Source organism: Pseudophryne corroboree, chromosome 2 (genome assembly GCF_028390025.1).
Source record: "Pseudophryne corroboree isolate aPseCor3 chromosome 2, aPseCor3.hap2, whole genome shotgun sequence".
In the NCBI taxonomy this organism is placed as follows: Eukaryota; Metazoa; Chordata; class Amphibia; order Anura; family Myobatrachidae; genus Pseudophryne; species Pseudophryne corroboree.
The window spans coordinates 905588649-905608533 of NC_086445.1; the positions used below are offsets into that span (position 1 = coordinate 905588649).

The 19885-nt window shown below is 46.2% G+C and overlaps 3 protein-coding genes across 5 annotated transcripts in view; 2 read left to right on the plus strand and 1 right to left on the minus strand.

The window, feature by feature from the left end:
• PRKRIP1 (PRKR interacting protein 1) overlaps nucleotides 1–3137 on the plus strand; it is a 38898-nt gene extending 35761 nt beyond the window's left edge. Inside the window, exon 7 of the mRNA XM_063956064.1 lies at nucleotides 2199–3137. Within this exon, the coding sequence (XP_063812134.1) occupies nucleotides 2199–2275 (77 nt within the window). The 3' untranslated portion in view covers nucleotides 2276–3137. The remainder of the gene's footprint in view (nucleotides 1–2198) is intronic.
• Nucleotides 3138–10583: 7446 nt separating this feature from the next.
• LOC135049998 (alpha-ketoglutarate-dependent dioxygenase alkB homolog 4-like) lies at nucleotides 10584–15276 on the minus strand. Its single transcript, XM_063956069.1, has 3 exons — nucleotides 15054–15276; nucleotides 13516–13710; nucleotides 10584–11319 (listed from the first exon to the last, which is right to left on the minus strand). The coding sequence occupies exons 1-3, from the start codon at nucleotides 15201–15203 to the stop codon at nucleotides 10666–10668; spliced, it is 999 nt and encodes a 332-aa protein (XP_063812139.1). The 5' UTR covers nucleotides 15204–15276; the 3' UTR covers nucleotides 10584–10665.
• The window catches only part of LRWD1 (leucine rich repeats and WD repeat domain containing 1), a 94824-nt gene continuing 90168 nt past the window's right edge, over nucleotides 15230–19885 (plus strand). The window contains exon 1 of one of the 3 annotated variants that reach the window (XM_063956066.1): nucleotides 15230–15388. The gene's annotated coding sequence lies outside the window, so the exon portion shown is untranslated. Of the gene's footprint in view, nucleotides 15389–15521; nucleotides 15681–19885 lie in introns of those variants that run through there. The other 2 variants (XM_063956067.1, XM_063956068.1) reach the window with 2 other exon arrangements.

Sequence of the window (19885 nt, forward strand, 5' to 3'; positions counted from 1 at the left end):
GTTTAGGTGGAATCAGCGGGAGCATCTGTAATACATAAAGGAAGCGGGGAAAGCTTATCGTTTTGTATAAGTGACTTCTGCCCGTATATGTGAGAGAAAGGTGGTTCCATCTGGCAAAATCTGTATATGTCCTAGCGAATAGTGGGGGGTAATTAAGTGAGTATAGCTTGGATGGGTGATCAGGGAATATAATCCCTAGGTAAGTAATACAATTGTTTGTGGCCCAGTGAAATGGGAACGTGTCTCCCCACCCTATTTTTATTGAGGGAAAGAAAGCCAAGGCCTCCGTTTTGGAGTGATTAATTTTAAATCCGGAAACTAGTTCGAATGAGTCTAGGATGTCGAGTAAGTGTGGTATGGCTTTTCGGGGGTTGCTAAAATAAAGTAAAATGTCATCTGCGAATGCTGAGAATTTAATTTCATGATCAGCTAGTTTTATACCGTGCCATCTGTGTTCTTTATAGAAATGGCGAAGGAGAGGGTCTAAGGCCAAGTTAAATAAGAGGGGGGATAAGGGGCATCCCTGTCTGGTACCTCGATATAAGGAGAATAGTCTTGAGTTGTGATCATTTACTGTCAAGAAGGCCTGGGGTGTTTGATAGATGGTGTGGAATACCTTAATGAAATCAAGACCGAAATTTTGAAGTCCAAGTAATCTGTCTATGTGGGCCCAAGACACTCGGTCAAAGGCTTTATCTGCATCACAGCTCAATACCATATTGTCCTGCTCTAATGAGTTATGCGTTTTATACATGGCTGCCAGTAGTGAGCGAACATTATGTACTGAGTGTCTATTACGCATGAATCCTGTCTGCGCAGGATGTAGCAATTTGGGTAAGATCACTTGGAGACGGGAGGCAAGAATCTTTGTGAATATTTTAAAGTCTTGGTTTAGTAGTGATATTGGCCGGTAGGATGAAACTAATGTATGGTCTTTATTAGGTTTAGGGAGGACTATAACTCGGGCTGTGTTAAAGCCTGTTGGGGCAGGGTGTCCCTTCAAGAGCGCATTATACAGTTGCCTGAGGTGTTCACTTAAATGTGGGAGAAGTGGCTTGTAATAGGCCGCCGACATACCGTCGGGCCCTGGGGATTTCCCATTTGCTAGAGATTTGATGGTCGATTCTAATTCTGCAGCAGTAACGGGGTTGGTAAGAAATTCTCTATCGCTCTCTGAGAGTGTGGGGAGATTAGCCTGTATCAGAAAGTCCATGCTAGCCGTGGGGTGGTCTGGCGGTGCGGTGTACAATTTTTCAAAGAAAGTCAGAAAAGTGTCGCTAATTTGTTCCTGTGTCACTGAAGGGGGTCTGCCTGTGTCTCTAATTGAGGAGATATGTTTAGGTGTTGCATGGGTTTTTACCATGTTTGCCAATAACTTCCCTGGGCGATTACCCCAGCGAAAATATTTGTTGGATTGGAAGGAGAGGAATAGCTTGGCCTGTTCAGCACAGAGAGTGTCGTGTATCAGTTTGGTATCTTTATATAATTTTCTGTTAGTTTCAGATGGATCAGTCAACAGTTGGGAATAGGCCGAGGCGACCTGGAGGGATGCCTCTGTCATCCTTTCCCGAAGTTGCCTCTTTCTGGTGGCAACATATGAAATAATTTGCCCTCTAAGAACGGGTTTAGAGGCCTGCCAGAAAAGATTTATGTCATTAATATGTGTTGCATTATCATGTGTGTAGTTGAGGTATGATTGTGATAAAAAGAGTTTGAAGTCCTCAGAAGTGGCGAGATATTCAGGGAATCTCCAGATGTATGAGTATTGTCGGGGCGTGGATAGTGTTATTGTCAAGGTGATGGGGGCATGGTCAGATATGAGAATACTAGCTATGGTGGAATCTATTATTCTATGTATTGAAGAGACAAGTATTAGCCAATAATCTAGTCTGGAGAATGTTTTGTGGGGGTGTGAGAAGAAGGAATATTCCCTAGAGTCAGGGTGGAGAAATCTCCATGGGTCCAGGAGTTGTAAAGAGTCTTGCATTAGGGACAGGGAGGGTGGCATGGATCTATTGTAGTTTAGCTGTCTGGGGCCACCAGATACATCTAGTAGCGGATTCATTGCAATATTAAGGTCTCCCCCTATAATCAGAACTCCCTCCATCCAATCCTGTAGTTTAACAAATATATCCGAGAAAAAGGAATCATTTGGTCATAGCCTTATTTCTTATGTTTTTATTTGTATTTCAAATTAGATGCAAGCACAGATGGGAAGCAGTCACAGAAGGCTGGGGAGTCCCGCTCAGAAGAAGAGGGAGACTCAGATGAATAGTCCATTATGCTCATCAGTGGAAAATAGAAAACTATTTTGGACTTTACCTCAAATGGGAAAATATGTATATTTTTTATTAAGAATTGTGTTATGTACTGCAGTTGATTCTTACCACCTGTAAGGATTGTATGCCAAAAGACTACAAGTATGGAATGGACAATGTTCGGGTTTGTTACTGAACTTATGTTACGTATGAAAGCGTGACTTGATGAGTTATAAATGTAGAGCAGTTTTCAGTGACTATACGCTTGCATCCTACTCCGCACAGAGATACAGGAGGTAACATTATTGCACACTTAGAAAAGGAATCAGTTACTAAACAGAGCAACAGTTCACAGTGACTGTCAGTGTTCCCATGGCAATGTACAGTGCTGACACACATCTTCTCATGGCTCTGTGTAATTTGGTTAAAATGATAATGGATGTGAATTTTTGTGAAAAAATGGTGCGCAGGTAGCTGTACAATAAGGAGCTGTAACATAAGAGCGCCTGTGGCTGGAGTGGAGAACCAGGACTTGCCTTATTTCCCATGTTCCTGGAGCTGGTGGAAGGACCTTATGGGGTAATTAAAAAGATAGGAAAAAGGTCCGGCTAAATATAGCCTTATTAGCTGAAGTAAAAAGCTCCAATGTTGAAGCGCATAGGTTTTAAATCAAATCTTGTTTTGATCTTGAAGTTTATTCCATTCATATGTCATTAAATACAGTGAGGGACGTTTGTGTATGTATAAAACAAGGAACAGTCACATTACCCATGATCCTCTACTGTATTTGTTTTGATTTTCTACACTGTACTAGAATAAAAACACCACTATTGGTTACAGCAGACATGGCCAAACAGTCTGTCACAATTTACTAGTTGATCATGACGTGGGCAGTCATTTTGTGTGAATGCACCTCCAAGGCTTTATTGATTTGAAAAGCTGAATATGGCTTCCAGCCACAAACTGCGTACCTGACTCCACTGTGTATTATAGACGAGGTACTGTGTGTTATAAGATGACCCTGTCCTGTGTCAGTCTTTACATGTATGAGTAATCACGTGAAGTTTGAGGAATATAAGAACACTGCGTCTACTCAAATAAGAAATACATTTTTAAGTACTAGTTCTTTTAAAACTATGTGTATTAAAAACTTAGACACATAATAGAAATGACGCACTAGAATTTGTTTATAAAGGTTTAATTTAAAAGTTTTGTATATCTTAAATTTGTTTACCATATAATTGTATGTTATATCCAAGAATCGGAAAATAATTTAATAATTATACATTAAAAGTATAATTAAAAATAAGTATCTAGCATTAAATGGTCAAACTTAAAATACAAATTGATCTAAAACAATATGTAAAATTACTTAATCCCTTACTATGCCATCAGAAAAGTTACAATAGTGAGAACCTGGTTATTTTTACCTTGTTTGACTACTGTCATATCACTGTGTCCACTTTGGTTAGGCTGCCCTAGTGATACTGGTTGTGGGAAGCAGTTAGCTTCCCGACGAACGGGATCCTCGGTGGTCAATATACCGACGCCGGAATCCCAAAGGAGGACGCAATCCCAGCGTCAGGACACTAACGTGAAACGGGATGTTGGCGTCAAAGTACCGTCAACCGACATCCCGATCGTCATGACAGCAGGATGCAGGTTTAAGCAGAAAAAGGGGGGTTAGGGTTAAGGACCGAGTAGGGAAGGTTAGGCACCAAACACGGAGGGTTAGGTTTAGGCAGCGGGGAAGGGTTAGGCACCAAGTGGGGAGGGTTAGAGGGCTTAATGGGGGACTGTCGGGATTCTGATGTACGGGATGTCACTGTCTGTATACTGACTGCCGGCATCCCATCCATCGATAAGTCATACTGAACCCTTGGCTGTGTAGCAAATGTAAACTCTGACTTAAAGGGGGGGGCTCTAATTATGCATATGTTTGTCATGTCGCACCTGTTGCGTGGCATAAATGGTGCCTATTCAATTGACATACCCCTAAAGTAAGGCAAAAAATGGCCCCCTGCTGTCAATAAGGGGCCAAACTACAGTTATCGTAGCTGGAGTGCATGGTAGAGTGGATCAGGAATTCATATATCAGGGGAGATATGAAAAAAATATATACACTGCTCAAAAAAATAAAGGGAACACTAAAATAACATATCCTAGATGTGAATGAATGAAATATTCTTATTAAATACTTTGTTCTTTACATAGTTGAATGTGCTGACAACAAAATCACACAAAAATTATCAATGGAAATCAAATTTATTAACCCATGGAGGTCTGGATTTGGAGTCACCCTCAAAATTAAAGTGGAAAAACACACTACAGGCTGATCCAACTTTGATGTAATGTCCTTAAAACAAGTCAAAATGAGGCTCAGTAGTGTATGTGGCCTCCATGTGCCTGTATGACCTCCCTACAACCCACACAAGTGGCTCAGGTAGTGCAACTCATCCAGGATGGCACATCAATGCGAGCTGTGGCAAGAAGGTTTGCTGTGTCTGTCAGCGTAGTGTCCAGAGCATGGAGGCGCTACCAGGAGATAGGCCAGTACATCAGGAGACGTGGAGGAGGCCGTAGGAGGGCAACAACCCAGCAGCAGGACCGCTACCTCCGCCTTTGTGCAAGGAGGAACAGGAGGAGCACTGCCAGAGCCCTGCAAAATGACCTCCAGCAAGCCACAAATGTGCATGTGTCTACTCAAACGATCAGAAACAGACCTCATGAGGGTGGTATGAGGGCCCGACACCCACAGGTGGGGGTTGTGCTTACAGCCCAACACCGTGCAGGACGTTTGGCATTTGCCAGAGAACACCAAGATTGGCAAATTCGCCACTGGCGCCCTGTGCTATTCACAGATGAAAGCAGGTTCTCACTGAGCACATGTAACAGACGTGACAAAGTCTGGAGACGACAAGGAGAACGTTCTGCTGCCTGCAACATCCTCCAGCATGACCGGTTTGGCAGTGGGTCAGTAATGGTGTGGCGTGGCATTTCTTTGGGGGGCCGCACAGCCCTCCATGTGCTCGCCAGAGGTAGCCTGACTGCCATTAGGTACCGAGATGAGATCCTCAGACCCCTTGTGAGACCATATTCTGGTGCGGTTGGCCCTGGGTTCCTCCTAATGCAAGACAATGCTAGACCTCATGTGGCTGGAGTGTGTCAGCAGTTCCTGCAAGACGAAGGCATTGATGCTATGGACTGGCCCACCCATTCCCCAGACTTGAATCCAATTGAGCACATCTGGGACATCATGTCTCGCTCCATCCACCAATGCCACGTTGCACCACAGACTGTCCAGGAGTTGGCGGATGCTTTAGTCCAGGTCTGGGAGGAGATCCCTCAGGAGACCATCCGCCACCTCATCAGGAGCATGCCCAGGCGTTGTAGAGAGGTCATACAGGCACGAGGAGGCCACAGACACTACTGAGCCTAATTTTGACTTGTTTTAAGGACATTACATCAAAGTTGGATCAGCCTGTAGTGTGTTTTTCCACTTTAATTTTGAGGGTGACTCCAAATCTAGACCTCCATGGGTTAATAAATTTCTCTAACGTCCTAAGTGGATGCTGGGACTCCGTAAGGACCAGGGGGATAGCGGCTCCGCAGGAGACTGGGCACAAAAGTAAAAGCTTGAACTAGCTGGTGTGCACTGGCTCCTCCCCCCATGACCCTCCTCCAAGCCTCAGTTAGATTTTTGTGCCCGAACGAGAAGGGTGCATGCTAGGTGGCTCTCCTGAGCTGCTTAGAGTAAAAGTTTATTTTAGGTTTTAAACGCCCGTTACCTCAGTGGGTCGACACAGACCCAGACACGGATACTGAGTCCAGTGTCGACGGTGAGGAGACAAACGTAATGTCCAGTAGGGCCACACGTTACATGATCACGGCAATGAAGGAGGCATTGAACATTTCTGACACTACAAGTACCACAAAGAAGGGTATTATGTGGGGAGTGAAAAAACTACCAGTAGCTTTTCCTGAGTCAGATGAATTAAATGAGGTGTGTGATAAAGCGTGGGTTTCCCCCGATAAAAAAGTGCTAATTTCTAATAAATTATTGGCACTATACCCTTTCCCGCCAGAGGTTAGGGCGCGTTGGGAAACACCCCCTAGAGTAGATAAAGCGCTCACACGTTTATCTAAACAAGTAGCGTTACCGTCTCCTGATACGGCCCCCCTCAAAGAACCAGCGGATAGAAGGCTGGAAAATATCCTGAAGGGTATATACACACATACTGGTGTTATACTGCGACCAGCAATCGCATCAGCCTGGATGTGCAGTGCTGGAGTTGCGTGGTCGGATTCCCTGACTGAAAATATTGATACCCTGGATAGGGACAGTATATTACTAACTATAGAGCATTTGAAGGATGCATTACTATATATGCGTGATGCACAGAGGGATATTTGCACCCTGGCATCAAGAGTGAGTGCTATGTCCATTTCTGCCAGAAGAGCGTTATGGACGCGACAGTGGTCAGGGGATGCGGATTCCAAACGACATATGGAAGTATTGCCGTTTAAAGGGGAGGAGTTATTTGGGGCCGGTCTATCGGACCTGGTGGCCACGGCAACGGCCGGAAAGTCCACCTTTTTACCCCAGGTCACCTCTCAGCAGAAAAAGACACCGTCTTTTCAAACTCAGTCCTTTCCTCCCCATAAGTACAGGCGGGCAAAAGGCCACTCATTTCTGCCCCGGGGCAGAGGAAGAGGAAAAAGACTGCACCAGGCAGCCTCTTCGCAGGAGCAGAAGCCCTCCTCTGCTTCTGCCAAGTCTTCAGCATGACGCTGGGGCTTTACAAGCGGACTCGGACACGGTGGGGGCCCGTCTCAAAAATTTCAACGCGCAGTGGGCTCACTCGCAAGTGGACCCCTGGATTCTGCAGGTAGTATCACAGGGGTACAAACTGGAATTCGAGACGTCTCCCCCTCGCCGGTTCCTGAAGTCTGCTCTACCAAAGTCTCCCTCCGACAGGGAGGCAGTTTTGGAAGCCATTCACAAGCTGTATTACCAGCAGGTGATAATCAAGGTACCTCTCCTACAACAGGGAAAGGGGTATTATTCCACGCTGTTTGTGGTACCGAAGCCGGACGGCTCGGTGAGACCAATTTTAAATCTAAAATCCTTGAACACTTACATAAAGAGGTTCAAATTCAAGATGGAGTCACTCAGAGCAGTGATAGCAAACCTGGAAGAAGGGGACTATATGGTGTCTCTGGACATCAAAGATGCTTATCTCCACGTCCCAATCTACCCTTCTCACCAAGGGTACCTCAGGTTTGTAGTACAAAACTGTCATCAGTTTCAGACGCTGCCGTTTGGATTGTCCACGGCACCTCGGGTCTTTACCAAGGTAATGGCCGAAATGATGATTCTTCTTCGAAGAAAAGGCGTTTTAATTATCCCTTACTTGGACGATCTCCTGATAAGGGCAAGGTCCAGGGAACAGTTAGAAGTCGGAGTAGCACTATCTCAGTTAGTGTTATGTCAGCACGGGTGGATTCTAAATATTCCAAAATCGCAGCTGATTCCAACGACACGTCTCCTGTTCCTAGGAATGATTCTGGACACAGTCCAGAAAAAGGTGTTTCTCCCAGAGGAGAAGGCCAGGGAGTTATCCGAGCTAGTCAGGAATCTCCTAAAACCAGGCCAGGTGTCAGTGCATCAGTGCACGAGGGTCCTGGGAAAAATGGTGGCTTCTTACGAAGCGATTCCATTCGGAAGATTCCATGCAAGAACGTTTCAGTGGGATCTTCTGGACAAATGGTCCGGATCGCATCTTCAGATGCATCAGCGGATAACCCTGTCGCCAAGGACAAGGGTGTCTCTTCTGTGGTGGCTGCAGAGTGCTCATCTACTAGAGGGCCGCAGATTCGGCATTCAGGATTGGATCCTGGTAACCACAGATGCCAGCCTGAGAGGCTGGGGAGCAGTCACACAGGGACAAAATTTCCTGGGCTTGTGGTCAAGCATGGAAACATCTCTTCATATAAACATTCTGGAACTAAGGGCCATTTACAATGCTCTAACTCAAGCAAAACCCCTGCTTCAGGGTCAGGCGGTATTGATCCAATCGGACAACATCACGTCAGTCGCCCACGTAAACAGACAGGGCGGCACGAGAAGCAGGAGGGCGATGGCAGAAGCTGCAAGGATTCTTCGCTGGGCGGAGAATCATGTGATAGCACTGTCAGCAGTGTTCATTCCGGGAGTGGACAACTGGGAAGCGGACTTCCTCAGCAGACACGACCTTCACCCGGGGGAGTGGGGACTTCATCCAGAAGTCTTCCAAGAGATGGTAAACCGTTGGGAAAAACCAAAGGTGGACATGATGGCGTCCCGTCTCAACAAAAAACTAGACAGATATTGCGCCAGGTCAAGGGACCCTCAGGCAATAGCGGTGGACGCTCTGGTAACACCATGGGTGTACCAGTCAGTGTATGTGTTCCCTCCTCTGCCTCTCATACCAAAAGTACTGAGAATCATAAAAAGGAGAGGAGTAAGAACTATACTCGTGGTTCCGGATTGGCCAAGAAGGACTTGGTACCCGGAACTTCAAGAGATGCTCACGGAGGACCCGTGGCCTCTACCTCTAAGAAAGGACCTGCTCCAGCAGGGACCTTGTCTGTTCCAAGACTTACCGCGGCTGCGTTTGACGGCATGGCGGTTGAATGCCGGATCCTGAAGGAAAAAGGCATTCCAGAAGAAGTCATCCCTACCCTGATAAAGGCCAGGAAGGATGTAACCGCAAAACATTATCACCGCATTTGGCGAAAATATGTTGCGTGGTGTGAGGCCAAAGAGGCCCCTACAGAGGAATTTCAACTGGGTCGCTTCCTACATTTCCTGCAAACAGGACTGTCTATGGGCCTAAAATTAGGGTCCATTAAGGTTCAAATTTCGGCCCTGTCGATTTTCTTCCAAAAAGAACTGGCTTCTGTGCCTGAAGTCCAGACGTTTGTCAAAGGGGTACTGCATATACAGCCTCCTTTTGTGCCCCCGGTGGCACCTTGGGATCTCAATGTGGTTTTGGGGTTCCTAAAATCACATTGGTTTGAACCACTCACCACTGTGGAATTAAAATATCTCACATGGAAGGTGGTAATGCTGTTAGCCCTGGCTTCAGCCAGGCGTGTCTCAGAATTGGCGGCTTTATCTTATAAAAGCCCTTACCTGATTTTTCACACGGATAGGGCAGAATTGAGGACTCGTCCTCAATTTCTCCCAAAGGTGGTTTCAGCGTTTCACGTGAACCAGCCTATTGTGGTGCCTGCGGCTACTAGGGACTTGGAAGACTCCAAGTTACTGGACGTAGTCAGGGCCCTGAAAATATATATTTCCAGGACGGCTGGAGTCAGGAAATCTGACTCGCTGTTTATCCTGTATGCACCCAACAAGCTGGGTGCTCCTGCTTCTAAGCAGACGATTGCTCGTTGGATTTGTAGTACAATTCAGCTTGCACATTCTGTGGCAGGCCTGCCACAGCCAAAATCTGTAAAAGCCCATTCCACAAGGAAGGTGGGCTCATCTTGGGCGGCTGCCCGAGGGGTCTCGGCTTTACAACTTTGCCGAGCAGCTACTTGGTCAGGGGCAAACACGTTTGCTAAATTCTACAAATTTGATACCCTGGCTGAGGAGGACCTGGAGTTCTCTCATTCGGTGCTGCAGAGTCATCCGCACTCTCCCGCCCGTTTGGGAGCTTTGGTATAATCCCCATGGTCCTTACGGAGTCCCAGCATCCACTTAGGACGTTAGAGAAAATAAGAATTTACTTACCGATAATTCTATTTCTCATAGTCCGTAGTGGATGCTGGGCGCCCATCCCAAGTGCGGATTGTCTGCAATACTTGTATATAGTTATTGTTACAAAATTCGGGTTATTATTGTTGTGAGCCATCTTTTCAGAGGCTCCTTCGTTTATCATACTGTTAACTGGGTTCAGATCACAGGTTGTACGGTGTGATTGGTGTGGCTGGTATGAGTCTTACCCGGGATTCAATATCCTTCCTTATTATGTACGCTCGTCCGGGCACAGTATCCTAACTGAGGCTTGGAGGAGGGTCATAGGGGGAGGAGCCAGTGCACACCAGCTAGTTCAAGCTTTTACTTTTGTGCCCAGTCTCCTGCGGAGCCGCTATCCCCCTGGTCCTTACGGAGTCCCAGCATCCACTACGGACTATGAGAAATAGAATTATCGGTAAGTAAATTCTTATTTTGATTTCCATTGATAATTTTTGTGTGATTTTGTTGTCAGCACATTCAACTATGTAAAGAACACAGTATTTAATAAGAATATTTCATTCAGATCTAGGATGTGTTATTTTAGTGTTCCCTTTATTTTTTTGAGCAGTGTATATATAAATATATAAAAAAATATATATATTTTCGGGATTGAACCTAGCACTAAACTGATTTTCCCTGGAAGCCCAGCGCTATATCCAGCAGCATCTGTCCTAGCTTCTCCTCCTCGCCACCTGTACTGAACTCTGCGGCCAGTTCCCTGAATGTGCTGCAAACTCTGCGTTGCTGGATGTGTTCACGATGTATAGCATGCTTCCAGCAGTGACGCGCATCTCCATATAAAACCACTAGGGACCTTCTTGGTAAACATATGGCTACTTCCACATCACTATGTGGAACTGAGGTAGTCTTTGGTTTGATGTGCGCTGTGTAGTCCTCGAAGCCAGGCTGTGCATTATTTACAGAACTGAAATCATTAACATTGTGAGTAAGTATTCCACTTGGGTCACAGCAATCTGAAGTAGAGATCAGCTGCAGACTATCTGCCGAGGAACTGGTCATAGTGAGCAAAGTACTTGAAAGAAGATTTAAGCTGACTAGTCTTTCACCCCAAAGCCAAGAGTCGTCATAGTGGGGGTCAATAGCGGATCCTCTATCTGAATTGTAATCCAGATTACACTGCTCAACTGGCCAGAACCCTTGAAGGACAGTGTGATTCTTCATCCTTTCCCAGAGAACTCTGCTGAAACTAGGAAGGCCGGTGAAGTTGCCAACCTTTATTTTCTGTTTCTTAAAGTTTACCTTTGGACCAAAATCCTGTATACAAAAAAAAAACAACAAAAAACATTATTTAGTTATAGCTAAATACAAACCTTTTTTTTTTTTTTAATACTAATTTTGGTATAGTTTAAATGGGTTGGGTATATGTTACCGTTGCAGCGGAATGCCGGGGGGATGGTGGTGGTGGTGGGGGGTGGGAGCGCAACAAGCCCCTTGCTGGGGTGCTCGCCACAGGTTCTATTCCCACTGTATGGGTATCGTGGACATCCACAAGTGGGAATAGTCCCTGCTAGTCAGCATGCTGACTGGCAGAATTTAGCTGTCGGTAATGTGACATACGGTCTCCTGACTGCTGGTAGTTCCGGTATGAATGGTCGACCATGTTATGGTCGACAGTCATTAGGTCGACCACTATTGGTCGACATGGACACATGGTCGACACATTAAAAAAAAGTCGACATGAGTTTTTTAACTTTTTTTGGTGTCGTTTTTTGCGTAAAGTGACTGGGAACCCCAATTAGTGCACCGCTTCGCTCGCCATGCTTCGGGCATGGTGCCTTCGCTCCGCTACCGCTTCGCTCGGCACAGATTACCGTTCCAACCGTAGTCCACGTGGATCGTAAAGTATGGAAAAGTTCCCCAAAAGAAAAAAAAGTTAAAAAAATCATGTCGACCTTTTCATGTGTCGACCATGTGTCCATGTCGACCAATAGTGGTCGACCTAATGACTGTCGACCATAACATGGTCGACCATGTGAACGGATACCCTGCTGGTCACATAACTACATCCCGTTTAAATAGTCATAACCACATCTAGAATAAAGCAAACAAGTCTCTCTCCTATATAACTGAATCTGTTCACCTTTTTTGGCATTTATGATTTATCTAGACCTCTGTAACATGAAGTATTGTGGTGGGGTTCTTTCAGCTAGGCTCTACTGTGCATGGAGGGGAGACATGATATAACTGTGATTGGTCTGGCCCTAGCACCTGCACAACCAGCTGACACATACAATACATAGCTAAACCGCTGGGGCTATAATACCTGTTAGTTCAATAAAAGTAAGGGAAGGAGAGGGCAGCATATATTTTCTATAAACGTATTTGGAGGTGATCTACCACTAGCTATAGCTACAGATATAGCCACGCTCGGCTTTGCACAATGCATACGTATCATGGCATAGCTGGCGCGATTGGTGTGCTCGTGACAGGTACACCCACCCTTTGGCATAAATGGAGTGATCAGCAGCTGCAAAAAGTCACAAACAGGCGCGCGATGTGGCAAAGCTGAATATGGCTACATGTCAGCAAGTTCCAGAAATGGCAGTAGTCAGGACCAAAATTTAGTAGTGAACAAAAACACTTTTCCAGAGAAATATTACCTATCGGTGCTGCATGTGACCTGGCTCCCAGGGTGGTCCAGGCGCAATGACCAAACCCAAGCGCTAGCTCTAGCCTAATGGAGCACGGTGCTAGGGTGAGTGTCACAAGTAGAGACGTCAAGGAAATTTATCCTGAAAGACACATCACAGTAACAGTCTTGCAGATAATCAGAGTGCCATGTAATCATTCAGATTGGTGAAATAATGCCAGAATGGATTTATCAGTGGTGGTAGAGACTAAGGGCCTGATTCAGAGAAATACACAAAGCCAATGTTCCATGGAATTGATTATCGGCAGACTGCATGTGCTGCGTTGGCATTGTGCATGCATCAAGGTGTCACTGCGATCTTGCACGCAGTGAGTATTCTTACGCACAGTGACAGTTTGGGGGTGTTAACATGGTTTTACTGGGGAGTGGTTGATAAAATGCAGGCATGTCATGGCAGTTTTCGGGGCATGTGTCTGACGTCAGCTAAAGGATAAAAAAGGAGCAGACTAGATTGACCAAGTGGCTCTTATCTGCCATCAAATTCTATCTTACCTCCACTCGAGCAGTGAGAGAGAAGCCTGACAGGACATGGGTATGCAGCTGGACCAGGAGACTGGGGACAGCTGGGCACCCATTTTATTTATTATTTATTTATTAGCAGTTTCTTATATAGCGCAGCATATTCCGTTGCGCTTTACAATTAGAATGTTGTCATGTCACCAGGGTAACCTGATGCCTGGACTTTGTTGAGCCCTGTTCTACTGATTGTTGTATTGCCACCTATTTTAATACAGAGATCATCACAGACAGGAGATAAATAATACAATAGGGGAAAAAACGGTTAATTCAATTATATTTACCTGTTTCCTTCTCCCGGACTGTGAAATTCTCCATTCGTCCTGGTCCATGGCATGTACCATCTCTTTTTCCTCATCTTCTGTCACAAAATCTTCTATCAGACCCACACCAGGGAAGGGAAACCACCACCCATCTGAATGTGTGTTCTGTATTCCCTGAGCTATGCCGTGCTCTGGGATATATATAAATGACTTGGTCTGGAAAACAACACAAACAGTAAAGTGAACTGGCTTATAACATAGGCTTTCTTTGAAAGAAAAAAGAAAAAAAAGTGAGCATGCCGATGTGGAAACATTAAAGTTACAGAGTGTCATCAGGTCATGTCTGTGTATAATGTACTAACAATGGGGGTCATTCCGACCCAATCGCACGCTGCATTTTTCCGCAGCTGTGTGATCGGCACCGAACTGCGCTTGCGCTGCAGGCACGTCGCTGCCCGGCGATGGGGGACGCCGGGCAGCGATGAAACTAACGAAGATCGGGATTGCAGCGCCAAATGCAAGGTGACTGACAGCAGGAAGCGTTCCCGGGTGGCAACTGACCGTTTTATGGGAGTGTCGACGAAAACGCAGGCGTGTCCAGGAGTTTGCAGGGCGGGTGTCTGACATCAATTCCGGGACCTTACAGGCTGAAGTGATCGCAGTGGCTGAGTAAGTTCAGAGCTACTCTGAAACTGCACAACTTTTTGGCACAGCTCCCCTGCACACGGGTTCGCACACTTGCTAAGCTAAAATACACTCTCTTATAGGTGGCCCCTATCTGATCGCACGGGCTGCAAAAAATTGCATCCTGCGATCAACTCGGAATGACCCCCAATGTGCGGACTTACTTAATTTCAGTTGCTGGAAACTGCCACTATGTATAGTACAGGGTTTCCCCAAGTCTGTCACTGCAGTCCAGGTTTTAAGGATATCCATTCTCCAGTCCTGATGATTAAATCAAGTTGACCAAGGTACTAATTAAGTCCCCTGTGCTCAAGCATGGACATCCTTAAAACCTGGACTGTAATGGCAGAGTTTGGGAGACCCTGGTATAGTGTGTGCTATATGTGGTGTGTGAGAGTTATGACTAGACAACATTCCTAATGTCGACATGGACAGTAGGTCGACAACCAATATGTTGACAGACACTTAGGTCGTCATATGGTTTTGCTTAATTTAGCCTAACAAGGAACCAAAAATAAATATATTTCAAAATTCTGGTGTTGACATGCTGAACATGTCAACATTTTAACCATGTTGACCTAAGTGTATGTCGGCATTCAGAATGTTGACCAGATACCATGTGTGCTGACAGCAAAGGAATTTGGGGAACACTGGCATAGTGTCTTCTATGTGACATGCTGCCAGCCACAGGAGTCTCCCCTTTGTGGGTAGAACTAGGGAGTATACTCTGTAGCTGCAGTCCCATAACCAGTCACAGGATGCGTAATTATAGATCGCTAATGGATTTGCTGGGATTTGTAGTTCAACACACACCTGAGCCAGTGACTATAGGATGAGCAGCAGACATGGAGTAACGACTCTGCTAGTGGCTGTACCTGGTGTGCCCCCCTGGGCAGAGCCCGGCCCGGAGACTCGCACTGCAGGCAGGAGCGGATCCCCTTACAGCCACAGCTCGGTGCCGGCGGTGGTGGGCTGCTGCTACCGGCCATGGGCATGGGGACTGGGAGGGAGAGACAACATGCCATGGGGAATGAGACATACACTTCCTATGGGCCAGCATGTACCGGAGGTGACGACATCCCGGCGGGAGCTGGTACAGCAGCAGCATACACTACTAGATATACAGTGTACAGTGCTAGTAGCTGCAGAGGAGGGTGAGGATCTATCATCATTATCCCCCGGCACACGCTGATCCCTGCGGAGCAACCAGGTGACTCACTGCATGCTCCTATATACAGCAGCTGCAGCTCTCATATCATATCTCCTGTTCTTATATCATGGCTTATTATTAAATGTGGCTGCAGTCCCACGTGTGTGTGATTGTCTGCCATAGATTGCATGCTGCCATAACATGGGATCAGTAAGCGCAGGTCATTGCAGGCAGCCACAAGCACAGCGCTGGTACACAGCTGGGACCGGACTGTATACATGTGTACAGCTGGTGTCTCTACGTAAGCAAACTTGGGTGTGAGAATGAATAATACGCAGCTGTGAAGTGTTATGTAAGTGTGAGCAGCGATAATATAATATAAATACTTGTCATAGTGTCACACTAATGTATCCCTAATGTGGGGTCTGTGTGATTAGGAGTAATGCGCTGATCTGTTCTGCGTGGTCCTAGAGCTTCTGGGTGACTTCTTTCTAACTTACAGCGTGAGCACAAACAGTAACATCTGCAGTAGTCAGGAAGTGTAGAATCCTACTTAATATAAACCTTCAATAATCTTATTTATTTTTTTAACACCAAGAGCAGCATGAGATGGAGAGAATGGTATGCCGTTTATGGTGTTTTTTTTTAGGATTCTGTTTGACTATTATAGCAATATGTTATCGATTTTGCAGCTGAACACAAATTATATATATATATATATATATATATATGTGTGTTCTACAGGAGGGATAGTTTGGGTGAGAGGGAAGATAGATGGATTCATCAAATGATTTGGGCCGAATTCATTTAGCCACGGTTAATTACAGCAGGCTAATTTGATCTTCCGAGGCTATTCATTTAGAGCACATTGCAGGCTGCAATTGAGGCGGATTTCTATTTAAGCCTGCGGAGGCTCAAACAGAAATTTGCTTTAAATGCCCTGATCGCGTGTCCTGCAAAGCTGTAAACCCATATGCATGGGAACTTACCCTGGATTCTATGGGTTAATGCGCAAAGAAAAGGATCTGTAATTGAATAGCTACCACCCTTTCCGGCGTGGTAAATTACCGCTGCTAACTGAAATTGTCAATCTCTTGCTTTATTAAGATGTGAAATAATTCAGCTTTCTCATGTATCCTGTATTATGCATGTAAAGAATGGAGTTTGTAAATATCTTGCTAAATCCAAACATGGTGCTCACATACACTGACCAGCCAGAGATCCTTTGGAACATTTGATCTGAGCCACATTTGTATTCGTTCCATATTGGCATCCATGCAGTGTTCATGCCGCTCAGGTGTAGTGACCGCAATGCCTCCATGGACCATCCACTTTCCTTGTCCCACTTTTGCCTGCTGAACACAACTAAGGGGGTCATTTCGACCTGGTCGCACGCAGGCTATTTTTTTGCACTGCTGCGACCAGGTAATCGCCGCCTACAGGGAAGGGGGTTAGAGCTGTGCAGGGCTGTGATCGGCTGTGCAGAGAGCTGCACAAGCAAAAAGTTTGTGCAGTCTCTGCACAGCTCAAGACTTAATCGCCCACTGCGATGATCCTTCCTGGAGCTGTCGTCAGGATCCCTCCCTGCAAACAGCCAGGCACGCCTGCGTTTTCTTCGACACTCCCAGTAAATTGTAAGTTGACACCCCCGGCCGGCCTCTTCCTGTCAATCTTCTTGCGTTCGCCGCTGCGAGCGCTTTGTTCGTTCTTCTCGTCGCTGTCCAGCGACAGCCGTCGCCGGACAGCAACGCGCCTGTGCATTGCGACTCGCATGCATGCGCTGTTGTGACCCAATCGCACGGCTGCAAAAAACTGCAGCATGCGATCAGTTCGGAATGGCCCCCTAAGTCCAGTAGGCCACATGTACAAAGTGCAAATCAATTGTCTGTTAACACTGTACATATAGAAGAGGTTAATATTTCGTTTTTTAGTCTAATCTAAAGGTGCATACACACTGAGCTATTTTCCCTGTGCCAGCAATGTCCACGGGTGGGTGAAGCAGTTTCCACAGTAGGAGAATCTGGAAAGTGCTTCAGTCGGCTGTACAAACATCCCGACGAACGGCGGCGACCAGCGATGATGCGGGAGCGTGCATCAGTGCTCATCGCTAGTCCATAAACACTGGACACGTTTGAGCTCAAAGTGCCAAAAGTGAGCTACTCTGAGCTCAAAATCGCCCAGTGTGTATGGGCCTTTAGTCTTCATACAGTAAGACTATAGATTCGCTTATTCATAGGGCAACATGAAGCAAATCAGGTGAATAGAACTTGAGCTGTTCCCTTGCTGTGCATTATCTTTACCAGTTTAACATAAAATGAAGCAAAGGTGTGTCTACCATGGAGCCAAGATCTGTGAGTTCCTGCTTGATTGTTGTCCAACCATTGCAGTCACCTAAGATGTTAAGTCTGCACCCTGGGCTAGATACTGTATGTCTGATCACCCCCTATGGTGGTAATTTGTGCTGCAAACAAGCTCTTTGTACAGTGGTCATGTACAAAACAATGAGACTTGATGAGAAAAAAAAGTATAAAGGAAACTGATACATTTAAAAAGAATGCACGTGGAGAAATCCGAAGCATTTTATTGTATGCAAAATACAGTATGTGGTATTGCTGTTTTAAAATTTCTCCATCGTTTCTTTTGAATTAATTCAAAGGAACGGTAGGTGTGCTTTGCTTAGCCAAGGCGCAAACAAGGCCGCCGAACCTTTCCCTGGTGACCAGATTGCAGTAACCTTTTATTGTGGTCATACAATGCATATAAGAAGGAAAACAATGATGGATAATGAAGACATAGAAGTATCAAAATCCCAAATTAAATTATACAGATGAAACGGATATCTTCATATAAAGTTGACAAAAGGATGTTATTCAGCATACATCAATAATCCAGGACACAGTCAAAAGCTCAGATTTAATGAAGAGGCAATGTAATAGGGAACATTTGTGAGGTTATAATTATTAGCACAGTGGGGAAGGTCAGTTAACAGATGATTGATAGACCATGTGTGTGTGTTTTTTATTATTATTATTATTATTATTATTTCTCTAGCATCCATAAGGGATATTGGGGACACATTAGTACAATGGGTATAGACGGGGTCCACAGGAGCCAGTGCACTTTAAATTTCCTCAACTGGGTGTGCTGGCTCCTCCCCTCTATGCCCCCCTCCTACAGGCAGTTTAGAAAAAAAGTGCCCTCAGGAGAGAATGCACACTCTGCTAGCTCCAGAGTTTTCTTCAGTTTATTTTAAAACTTTTATTTTTCTTCCGGTATGCTGTTTGGGCAACACCATACCTGCGCCGTGGAAGTTATGGGGGCGGTCACTGGCCTCACAAGGTGCAGAGCTGCTTTGTTCGGCAGGGCACTGCACCTTGGCTGTCGAAACAGCAGCACACCGCACACCCCTAACACTGCCTGAAGGTGATCGTCAGTGGTGAGTACAAACCGGGGGCCCCGCTAGGGGGGTCCCCCGGTTCCTGGTGCGCCAGAAGCGCCCTCCTGGGGGGGACCCGCTATAGCTCGACTATGAGACTGGCTAGCGATGGCTGTACTAATCCTTTATGTGAGGCTACAGCATGGTTAGGAGACATGGCCAGTATAAATATATTTCTCTTACGTCCTAGAGGATGCTGGGGACTCCGTAAGGACCATGGGGTATAGACGGGCTCCGCAGGAGACATGGGCACTTTAAGACCTTTAATGGGCGTGAACTGGCTCCTCCCTCTATGCCCCTCCTCCAGACTCCAGTTAGATCCTGTGCCCAGAGGAGACTGGTCACACACTAGGGGAGCTCTACTGAGGTTCTCTAGAAAATAGACTTTGTTAGGTTTTTTATGTTCAGGGAGACCTGCTGGCAACAGACTCCCTGCATCGGGGAGTCTGAGGGGAGAGAAGCAGACCCACTTTCCTGGACTGATGGGCTCTTGCTTCTTAGGCTACTGGACACCATTAGCTCCAGAGGGTCTGAACACTGGTGTCGTCTAGCTGTTCGTTCCCGGAGCCGCGCCGCCGTCCTCCTCACAGAGCCGAAAGATAGAAGCCGGGTGAGTATAGGAACAAAGAAGACTTCACAGGCGGCAGAAGACATCAGAGCTTTGGAAGGTACCGCGCAGCGCGCCTTTGCTCCCGCACACACACTAGGCACTGCAAGGGTGCAGGGCGCAGGGGGGGCGCCCTGGGCAGCAAAGAGTACCTCATAAAAACGACTGGCACGCTATATACACTGCATTACAGGGTATTTGAAACCCCCGCCAGTATAAATATTAGCGGGACCGAAGCCCGCCGTCGAGGGGGCGGGGCTTCGTCCCTCAGCTCTAACCAGCGCCATTTTCTCCACAGCTTGGCTGCAGAGACGCTGCTCCCGGACCCTGCCCTGATATCTGCAAGTAACGGGGTACAAAACGAGGGGGGGGGGGCACAATATTTGGTGCTGATTTGATATATATATTATATATATAAAACGCGCTATACAGGTCTGGGGTATTGTTATATTTCAGACTGTAGCGGCGTTGGGTGTGAGCTGGCAAACTTCCTCTCTGTCTCTCCAAAGGACCT

Coding starts and splice junctions, on each gene's coding strand:
- LOC135049998 (XM_063956069.1), bottom strand. CDS start 15,203: ATGGCATGTTGTCTCTCCCTCCCAGTCCCCATGCCCATGGCCGGTAGC. Junction 13,711..15,053: donor TGCCCAGGGGGGCACACCAG/GTACAGCCACTA, acceptor GTTGTTTTCCAG/ACCAAGTCATTTATATATAT. Junction 11,320..13,515: donor AGTCCGGGAGAAGGAAACAG/GTAAATATAATT, acceptor TTTTGTATACAG/GATTTTGGTCCAAAGGTAAA.